Genomic DNA, 10,825 nt, shown 5'->3' on the forward strand with positions numbered 1-10,825 from the left:
CGCCGCTCATATTACTACAAAGAAACATTCTGATTATGGTTTCCCCTCTTCTAACTCCTCAAAATTCTTCCCCCTCCTCTCCCATCCAAATCCACACCCTTTCTGTCTCTCGGGGTCTCCAGAGTAGATTTCATAGCCAAATAGGCCCCGACCCCATTACCTCCTTATCAGCTTTAAATATGTCCTTCTTGCAGGCTGCAGTAGTCCTCCATTCAAAGTAATGCACGCAGTCTGTGGCAGTCACAAACTCAGGAGTTCCCTGTTTAAAAAAAAAAAGTTACCATACCACTTGATAGTGAAAGCTTCTTTCACCTCACAGGTAAACTAACGGTGTGACAAGGAGTCCTAATTGCTGTGTAACAAGGTTACCAAGAACTTCCCCAAATGGAAAGGCTGGGATAGCAGAGTCTCCAGACACACCAGCCGCTCCAATTCCACAAGCAAAGTAAGCGCATGGGAAGTGAGTCTTCATCTTCCTCTCAAGAGCCCAATGTTCTCTGACCAAAAATCAGCAAAATCAAAGCCAGAAAGTATGACCTCATACATCCTGTGAGGAGGTCCCTAGGGAGCCCTGTAGACTCAACAGACCCCACCCCAGGCAGTCCCTTCTGGCAGCCAGAGATGACTCCAGATCAACAGACCCTCGGTAACTAACTTCTACCTCCCCAACCCATATGCAAAGCCCCAGTTCATCTTCAAACCCTCTTTCCCATACAGTGAACACCAAACCCTTAGAGCAATCGGCAGAAGTCAGCAGCTAGTTTACTCTTCATCACCACCTCCACAGTTCATGATGCCACCCAGAGACATTAAGATCTCAATGTGTACAATTGAGCAGTTACGGGCTGATTCAAAATTAACATTCATCCTAACTCAAGTCTCACCATGTTTAAGATTTGCCTACTTAGTGGTTCTGGATGGGGTGAGTGAATGTGGACCGAGTCTGGCTGTTAATTTTAGCCTTTATCCCTCCTGGATCAGGATTTCTCTCACAAGAATGCCAGAAGGGAGACTACGCCTTGTGGCCCACTCACCAGGGTCTTCCCACACAGAAACGTAATGCTGCTCTGCGTTTTGTGCTGGGAATCTGAAGGGTGGCAGTCCGTGGTGGTGTTGAATTCCAGGAGGGATCTGGATGAACTTTTCAAATGAGAGTCGCCTATTCCGAGGGAATCAGGATGAAAATAGTGAACACACATACGACATATAGGGCCTTCTGCTCACAGATAAGCTCTACACAAACCAGGAGCGTTAAGCATGCTGGGTTGTCTTTTCAAATGCAGCCCAACTTCCAACCCAGAAGGCTAGGTCCCTTTCCATCTGAGCTGCAAGATTTACAAAGAACAGCTGCAGGGGGACAGTCACTCAGCACTCTGTTGCCCCAAAGGCAAGCTTTGGCCAAGCCCAGCTAGGCGTGAGGGGGACAAGCTAATTGCAGTGCAGCCAAGCCTGATCCACACTCCACGTGAGGGGACTGCCCAGAGCCTAGCCGAGCGAAGGGACTCCATGAACCGAAACAACACCACAGGAACCCACAAACCCGAGCCGCGGGAATCCAAACCCGAAACTAGGGGCGCTGCAGAAACCGGAATTTCGAAGCCCTGCCATACCGCACTGCAGAAAGCGCGGCAAAAACCGAGATCTTGAACTGAAGGCGTGCCGCAGAAACCCGAACCCATGCAGCGGAAGCACAAACTCGAACCTGCACCCACACCCAACCCAAAGCTGTAAGAACTGGGAACCCAAAGCCAAAGCTGTGGGAACCCGAATAGCGCAAACACATGGCCAAAATAATCTTTTAAAAAATGTCTATTAAATTATTATTTATGTTATTTATATTATAAGCATACAGTTGTGTACACCACTAGAGCCATGCATTATGCTTACATAATGTTATTTTACTTACCCACTGATCGAAAGGTTTTTGTCTTTAAGTCACACATACAAACAGCACTTGTCGGCCCACACTCTGGAAGATCCACATTTCCACAGACGTTTATCTTATAAACTGCATTGTTTTTGGAATCAACAGCTTCCCAAGTGTAGCTAGAAAAGAAGATAGGCCATTTGTCACTGTCACTGACCTGACAATTAACTCCTCTCTGATTTGATATGCTAGCCATATTTGTTTCAACTACTGCAAATAAGAAGATACTTTCATTAGCCAAAAATACCAAGTCAAATGTGGCAAACTTGAAAAAGCCAGGCGGTGGTGGCGCATGCCTTTAATCCCAGCCCTCGGGAGGCAGAGGCAGGCAGATCTCTGTGAGTTTGAGACTAGCCTGGTCTATAAGAGCTAGTTCCAGGACAGGCTCCAAAACCACAGAGAAACCCTGTCTCGAAAAATCAAAAAAAAAAAATAATAAATCAATAAAATAAAAAGTGGCCAGGATAGAATCTACCAAGTGCCACCTTAAGCATTACAGCTCAGATGGAAAGGGATTCTAGAAGTCAGGAGCCAAGGAATACCACAGGTCACTGTAAGCGTAGCAGCTTACAGCCCTGCTCCAGCAGAAGGCTTCCCCAGCCAAGCTGTTTTCAGCCCTGCTCAGTCTCTGCTCCCCATGAAAGAAGGTCTCACTCAATCCTCGGTCAAGAGATTTATTGGAAGGGAAGAACCCAGGAGAGCGGCTGCCTCTGTCAGGGTGAAAATGCTTACACAGGGCTCCTTAGGAGATTTTCAGGGTGGAACTAGTCAGATTTCAGTCCCTCGAGCTCAGATTGGCTAGATCTCATGCTCAGTGATTGGTCCGTTCTCTGCTTAGTTGATCAAGGGCAGAATGGCTCTGGTTTCTGGGCCAAGGAGTCTTTCTTTCACTGGCCCTTTTTAGCCTTTTGGCTCTAATTTCAGGGCCAGGGCATATTTCTTTCACTGACTCTGAGTCTAGAGTCAAAGTGTGTTTCTTTAGCACTGGTTTCAGGGCCAGGGTGGGTTTCTTTGGCTGGCCCTTTTACCCCATACCACCTGGCTGGGAAAACCTGAGAATACTCAAATCCATCCTTACTCTAAGAACATCAACTCAGGTGAGCTACTACTTAAGTCACACTGTGTGAGGTGGGTCCAGCCCAGTCACCCCAGAGTGCTGAAGACCCAGAAGACTGCTGTATTTTATTTTGTGTTGAATATTCTATATGTATGGTTATTTTGCCAGCATGTACATCTGTGCGTTACATATGTACGGTGCCCAAGGAGCCCACAAGAGGGTGTCAGTTCCTCTGGAACTTTAGTTGCAGGCATTTAGGAGCTGCCAGGGCTCTTAACTACTAGGCCATCTCTCCAGTCTTTCCAAGGGATTGTTTTTAACTCTCAAGCTTTTTCCTTGACGACCCTGTCCCCATCTCCTGAGTGCTGAGGTCAGGGGCCAAACCTAGGCCCCTAGCTGCATGTTAGACAGAGACTCCATCAGCCGAGCTCCATTTCACAAGTTTTTTATTCTGTTATTTTTTTCTTTAAGACTATAATGTGTAAAGCTGGCCTGTTTCTGGCAGACTACAGTCTGGACCTCAAATGACTTGATAACTCTGTTCACCACGAGACAAGGCCGGTTCCCTACAGAGAACTCTGCAGAACCCTCTCTGACTACTTGCTACTGTCAACCTGAACACCTCATACAAAATCATTGGGATTTTTTGGTTCTGCCAAGTAATTATCTACTCTTCCTCTACTCTTCCCTGGGAGTATGTTTGCCCATTTTATAAACTGGAGTCCATTTCCTCAGCAAGGGTAAAAAGAAAAGGAAGAGAGTGGGTAAGAAGTTTCTTGAGAATGTGCTTTAAAAAAAACAAAACACACACATACTGAAGCATGATTAATAAAAACTCAGAGAGAGAAATTGGACCTGAAGGTCAGAAAAGCAAAACAGCCAGCCACTGGCTCTTACCTCTACCTCAGTCTGAAATGGCGATCCTGCCTCCAGGAATCTCAGAACGAGACTGAGACTAAGAGCTGTCTCCTCCCATTTTATAATCCTCTCTAGTTCTGAGATTAAAGGCATGTTACCACACAGTTTCTATGGCAACTAGTGTGGTGACTGGTATTAGCAGTATGTGTTACCACTGCCTGGTCTGTAAAGCTGACCAGTGGAGCTGTTTTAGTCCCTGATCTTCAGGCAAGCTTTATTTATTAAAATACAAATGAAATATCACTACGATATACACACACACACAAAACAAAACAAAAACCCTGATTAACTTTGAACAGTTCCGATGAGAGGAGGAAAGACTAAATCAGACTTATTGGGATAAGCCTACCCAGAGGTAGAGGTTCAGAAGTGAGACAGCTCCCACCCATTTCTAGTCATGTGACCCTGTGACTACTGCCCCACGGAAACACCCACAGAAGTTCCCAAAGCTACCAGGTACTGTCCGTAGCCTTCTCTGACTAGAATTTACTGCCCAAGCAGTACCACTAGCATCATGGACGAAAAGCTCTCTTAACCTTGGGCCTGGACTCCAGGATCAGAGGCCCCTGCCCAAAAGAAGGGTGTGTGAGCATCTGGCAGGTGACGGAGTGTCCTGGGAATTTGTGGCCACTAAACTACTACAAACCTGAAAAACTGGTTACTTAAGTGCCAGGCCTTTGGGGTGAAGTCAGGCTTTAAAGCAGCGACTACTCAACAGACTTAGTTACCTCCAGAGCCAGGAGGATCATGTATGAAAAAAATCACTCAAGCACTGTAGCTGGCCCAGAGAAAATCATCAATAAAACCTGTTTCTTCTTCCTCAGGCTGGGGCGGAGGGGGGACATGGGCGCACGCTTAGTTTGTTTCATGGTGTGTGTGTATGGGGGTGGGGGTGGATTCCAAACTTGTAGGCATCCCTTATGCCCGTATCCCCCTCTCCCCAGTGCTGGGATTACAGAGGCCCAGCCACAGGGTTTCCCAAGAGGTACAGAATGACCAAGTTCCCAGGCCCCTGGAAGAAGGAAGGGAAATAAGTGAGCAGTACACACAATATATATATAAGTTCTGATGGAAACTGAGTCAGTGGGGGCAAGCAGTGGATCACTGAAGACTACGGCACAGCTGTGCCAGGCTGGGGAATTACTCTGAGCCCTGAGAAGTAGCAGTGACTTCAGGGGTGAAGGGGAAAAAAGAAAGAGAGCAACTTGGTTAAAGCTGGAGGGCTAAGAAGTCGGCAGCGGGTAGGGAGGCCACAGAGGCAGGGTCAGCCATGCCCATCCTGCAGTAAGCAATCTTGATTCTATGTGAAGAAAGTGAAGCTTTCCTTAAAGCGGTCAGGTAGCAATTTGCAGGACACTAGCACATATCATTGCTATGGGGAGTTTCAGAGAAATGCTAATCTCTCATTTGCGAGCTGTAATTCCAAGTTTTTCCAAGCTGGCAGGCAGGCAGTTCACTGAAAACCTTAGCCTGACATCAGTACAGCTCCTCACAGCCCAGTGACTGAAGTACCCACAGTGCCACAGAAGTCTGCAATGAGAACCAAACATTGGGAGCGAAATGAACAGGGTTCGGTGAGGTGCGCAGAAGTCAGAGAGAAGGCTGCTTTCCGAAGACATACACTTGGTATCTCACACATTTATCAAATGGAAGTGATGATATAATCAGGGAGGGCAGATCCTGTTAACTACTCAAGTCTTTGAACACAGCTTCTTCGGAATTGATTTAGGGGCTCATGGGCAACCCTCCCCGGCAGATGCCCTCGGCACCATGGAACTCAACCCCCAGCTCCCAGGGAGGTGTGCTAGTTCAGCTCTTAGTCACACCACCTAAGAGCAAAGACTCGGTCACAGTGTCTTTTAAACGGAAACCTAGCAATCTGCAGGCTGTTAGCACTGGAGATCTAATTCCAGCGAACACTACAGCTGCTTTAAAACAATCCAACATGACAGGCCTGGCACCTGTGCACTGTCACTCAGTGAAACACCACGTCAGGAACTCCCAGGAGCCGAGTCAATCCTGCAGTGCGGTGAGAGCAAGCTGACCCGAGGGTGTGTATGGCTCTCAATAAGCCGAAGAGAGGGAGAAAGAAGCACCGAAGAGCCGTGTTAATGAGGAGGGACTGCACGTCTGAAGTCAAGGGCAAGGTGCAGGGATGGACATTGGGCAGCCAGGGAAGGAGGATCAATAGTTTAAGGACAAACTGGCTACAGAGTGAAGCCTACCCTAGCCTGGACTAGCCGGGAACCCATTTCAGGCCAAGCATAGTGGTCCATGCCTTTAATCCCAGTGCTCAGGAGGCAGGTCTCTGTTGAGTTCGAAGCCAGCCTTGCCTACATTGAGAGTTCCAGGACAGCTAAGGCTGTACAGTGAGACCTTGAACCAAGAAAGAAAAAGAAAGCAAAAAATAAACAGTAGAAGTTGTTACATTTAAAATCATGAACTAGATGACTGTTAATTTTCTGGCAGGTCAAAGGCCAAGCAGTCAAATGGCCCGGGCTGTAACCATCCTTAGAACGGAGTCTGTAAAAGCTGAAACCTCAACATTGGTCTGGCCATGCAAGCACCTGAGAATGAGAGCCCCAGAGAGTGAAGTGAGCGGACCACAAACTGGCATTTTATCTTTTAGAAAAGAATTCTCTATTTGAAACAAATACGGACAGTCAAAACTAAAATTCCATCCCGTAGCAACAGTTCACTGCTAAGCAAGAAAGGTGCCCAAAGTCCACCCTTTACCAAGTTTATACAGTGAAGACTGGACAAAGGCGGCAGGGCAGGCAGTTCACTAGCTCAAAGGGAAAGCAAAGCCTTAATCTTTTAACTCTACCAAGAGGCACAGTTTTGAGGAGACACCAGCAGCTGAGCACACGAGATGTCTCCACACCCTCCCGAGGAGTGAGGTCCAGGGGCATGCTCACAGCTCTCCACTGTTACTGAAAGTCATTTGAGGGATTGCAACTGTAGCGAGCTGCGTGGATACACCTGATGGAGACGTATAATCAACTCCTGAGATGGCTAAGACCTGACCTATGCTATGATCACGCAATGATCATCAGCTGCTTGCATAGCGTGGGCCTATGGGCAGTGCCCACCTGGCAATCCGGGATTGGCAGCCCATGCCTACTTAAGAGCTGGGAGAGGTTTGCCCAGAGAGAGAGAAGAAAAAAGGAGAGAGGAGAGAGAGAGAGAGGTGTAAAAAGTCCTGGAATAAAACTGCAGTGAGAAGAGCTCTGGTGGTCGCGTCATCCTTGCGGGTCGAGGGTGGCCGTGACATGCAACAGGCAGTGAGGAGGAAGAAACACCAAGGTTGGGGATATAGTTGGTCAACTTGACACACAGCCTGAAATCTGCCCACTGTCCCACCCTTGCAAAATTCAGTCTCTCTCCTCAAATGAGGACACCCAATTGTAAGTAGAACGACCCCTCTGGGCACACACATCTGAACACGTGATTCCTAGTTAGGGGTGCTCTTGGGTGGGTTATGAAACATTAGGAAGTGGAGACCTGCTGAAGGAAACACGTCACTGGGAGACAGGCTTTCACAGCCACACCCAGCTTCCAGTCTGTTCTCAGAGCCCCCTGCCTGTAGACCGAATGCCTGGATGGGAATGTCTCAGCCGTCTTTTTCCACCATTACAGAGCGTCCCTCTAGAACCCTAAGGTGAAATAAACTCTTCCTTCTATAAGTTGTCTTGGTCATCACAGCAACAAAAAGCAACTGCTTCAGAGGCCCTGCACCATATATAAACCAGGATGGCAGTACGAGCATGAGAGGTAAGAGTCAGGAACTCAAGGTTACCAATGGCTACATTACAAACGGGATGATTCTGGAACACAAAACTGCTCTCTTCAGTTAAGTTCTACAGGCTAAGTCACTAAGATCTGTGTACTTTTATGGCCAAGGCCACCTGAAGGTTAGTTCCAGGTTACTACTACTTACCAAAACATTAGGGAGGAAATGGGCTGGAGAGACAGCTAAGGATAGTGAGCCTGGCATACATGAGGGCCTCCCCCATCCTCAGTACCAGGGAACCAGAGGGAGAGCAGGACGCCAGGCTATGTGTGCCTCAGGACAAGGCTCCTCCCAGCGCCAACCCCTAAGTAGCACCCACCCCAACAATTGCTCCATCTTCAATACTCTTGAATTCCTCAGCTTAGGAGGCAAAACACCAAGGCTCAGAACAAGTATGACCGCCCAGTGCCATCCAGCTATGAAGTGGCTAGGCCAGGAAAAACCGGGTTAGCCAAGCTCCAAGGATAAGAGCTGTACCACTAGGGTCAACTGTCTCATTTAGTCTACATTTTTAAGATAATTTACATTTTCTGGAAAGTATTTAGTTTCAATGACAACACTGAAAAGTTCTCACACACATGAGCACACATAACTCCCACACACACATATCCACTCACACATGCAACACTCGTGCACATACTCACATACGCGGGCACACACACACACACACACACACAAAGCAATTAAGATGACAGATGTGGGGGCTGAAGAGATGGCTCAGTGGTTAAGAGCACAGGCTGCACTTCCAGAGGTCCTGAGTTGAATTCCCAGCAACCACATGTGAGCAAGGAGCCCACAACCATCTATAATGAGATATGGTGCCCTCTTCTGGCTGCAGGCATACATGCAGGCAGAACACTGCATACATAATAAATAAATAAATCTTTAAAAAAAATGACAGATGTGATATAGACTTCCAAGTTCCTGTTTCATCTCATAGCCACCCGTGCACAGTACCATCTTATCCAATAACACAACAATAAGTCATTCTTTTATAGGCACATCCAAGATACAGAAACTCCCTTTCTTGTGTATGCTGTCAAAACTCATTTGGATCTCAGAGGAGGGCGACTTCTCAGAGTGACCTGGAAGGAAACACTGGGGAACACTAAGCCCAGACCACCTGGCGCTAAACAGCAGGCTACTTGTGCCTTGGCCTAGAGCTGCCAAACTGCAGACCAGACTCCTCACGCCCGGCAGGTTCCTTCCCTCTGAGCAGAGAAGCATCCTCTCCACTGCTCTCAGACTCACTCGGGCCCCTTCCTTTAGAGGGACTGTAAACACAGATACAAACCAAGAGGTCCGGATATCACAAACATGCTGTGTATTTGATGAGCTATCTCTAATTTTAAAGTGAGTGTGGTGGTAGAAACACACTCAACAGGAGTGGTTAGCAAACACATGGGCTGAGTCCGCCCCTCACTAGAAAAACTGAGCACGGATCAGTCTGAGGGCAATAGCCCTCTCCTGAACGGCCTACAAGTTCAAGTTACCTAGGCCTCAGCAGTGGCTCTGAGGTTCCACTTTAACCTCATTTGGTTTAAATTTCAGAATATCCTCAAAGATGTTGCCAACTTACAGACTGTGGTAGTCTGAATAAAGATGACCCCATAGGTTCATGGGGAGTGACACTATTAGGAGGCATGGCTTTGTTGGAGTAGGTGTGGCCTTGTTAGAGGAAGTGTGTCACTAGGGGTGGGCTTGGAGGTTTCAGAAGCTCAAGCCAGGCCCAGGGTTTCTCTCTTCCTGCTGTCTGTGGATCCATGTATCAAAAGAACCCCACCTACTTCTCCAGTACCATGTCTGCCTGTGTACCACCATGCTTCTGAATTGTAAGTCAGCCTCATTTAAATGTTTTCTTTTATAAGAGTTGCTGTGGCTGGGTGGTAGTGGCAGACGCCTTTAATCCCAGCACTCTGGAGGCAGAGGCAGGCATATCTCTGAGTTCAAGGCCAGCCTGGTCTACAAACCAAGTTCCAGGACAGCCAGAGCTACACAGAGAAATCCTGTCTCAAAAAAACCCCAAAGAGTTGCTGTGGTCCTGGTGTCTCTTCACAGCAAAAACCCCTAACTTAAGACGGATATAACTTGAAGGGTTTTCATTTTTAAAATCTTAAAAGTCTGTGACACTGTAGGTCAGGAACAGTGAGTGTGTGTATCTTATTATCTCAGCACTGTAGAGGTGGAGGCAGGAGGAGGCCACACAGCCAAGATTCTGACTCCAAGGTGATGGGGGGGGGGGGTAGAGCCAGGACAGGAGGGTCATCATAGATTCAAAAGAAGAAAACAAAAAAGAAAAACAAAAGGGGGCAGGGTAGCAACATGGCTTGTGGGGCTAAAACATTTGCTGTCAAGCTTGACAACCTGAGTTCCCTGGGATCCACATAGTAGAAGAAGCAATTTCTACATACCTGACCTTCACACATGTACCATCGTAGACACATATCACACACACAATAAAAAATAATAAATTGTTCTAAGTATTTTTAAATTTACACACAAAACCAAATCTATTTACTCTTAGGAAAAAATCCCCAGAGCCCACCTAAAAGCCAGACTCAGTAGTCAAGGGTCAGTTAGTTCAGCCCTCTAAGGAGACAGATACACGACAGAGATACATAAGAACCCTTGTCAAAACCAGAGGGAAGGCAAGGACACCCAAGGTTCTCTCCTGATCTTTCCATTTGCGTGCCTGCCCACACACACACGCATACACACAACAGGGGAGCTAGTGTGCATGCACACGAATACTTCTATGGTCAAATTATTTGCATGCCAATCCCTTAATGAAAAATACCTTAGAAACTTCTTGGGTCTCTTTCTGTCTTCTAACAGGTACGTCTCTGTTAACTCAACCTCTTCCCCATTCAGTTATGTATCCTCCTAGTTCCCCAACTGCCTATAAGTCTTAAGATGACAGTGACAGCTTGTAATCATGTAGCTGGTCAATATTTAATCACTGGCTTATAATTATCAGCACACAAAGCCAGTATGACAGAATCAGTCATAAAATTAACAAGCACATGAGTCAGTAATTTGTCTTCCTTTAAAAAATGAGAAAGGGGCTGGAGAGATGGCTCAGTGGTTAAGAGCATTGCCTGCTCTTCCAAAGGTTCTGAGTTCAATTCCC

The 10,825-nt window shown here is 47.1% G+C and overlaps 1 protein-coding gene across 1 annotated transcript in view; it reads right to left on the bottom strand.

Annotated features, from left to right (window-relative positions):
• Igf2r (insulin like growth factor 2 receptor) overlaps positions 1-10,825 on the bottom strand; it is a 93,169-nt gene that overhangs the window by 67,348 nt on the left and 14,996 nt on the right. Inside the window, exons 2-4 of the mRNA XM_013352341.2 lie at positions 1,907-2,046; positions 1,035-1,159; positions 161-259 (exon numbers count right to left, since the gene is read on the bottom strand). Coding sequence (XP_013207795.1) covers positions 161-259; positions 1,035-1,159; positions 1,907-2,046 — 364 coding nt within the window. The remainder of the gene's footprint in view (positions 1-160; positions 260-1,034; positions 1,160-1,906; positions 2,047-10,825) is intronic.

The sequence above is a fragment of the Microtus ochrogaster genome, linkage group LG9 (genome assembly GCF_000317375.1).
Source record: "Microtus ochrogaster isolate Prairie Vole_2 linkage group LG9, MicOch1.0, whole genome shotgun sequence".
Classification (NCBI taxonomy): Eukaryota; Metazoa; Chordata; class Mammalia; order Rodentia; family Cricetidae; genus Microtus; species Microtus ochrogaster.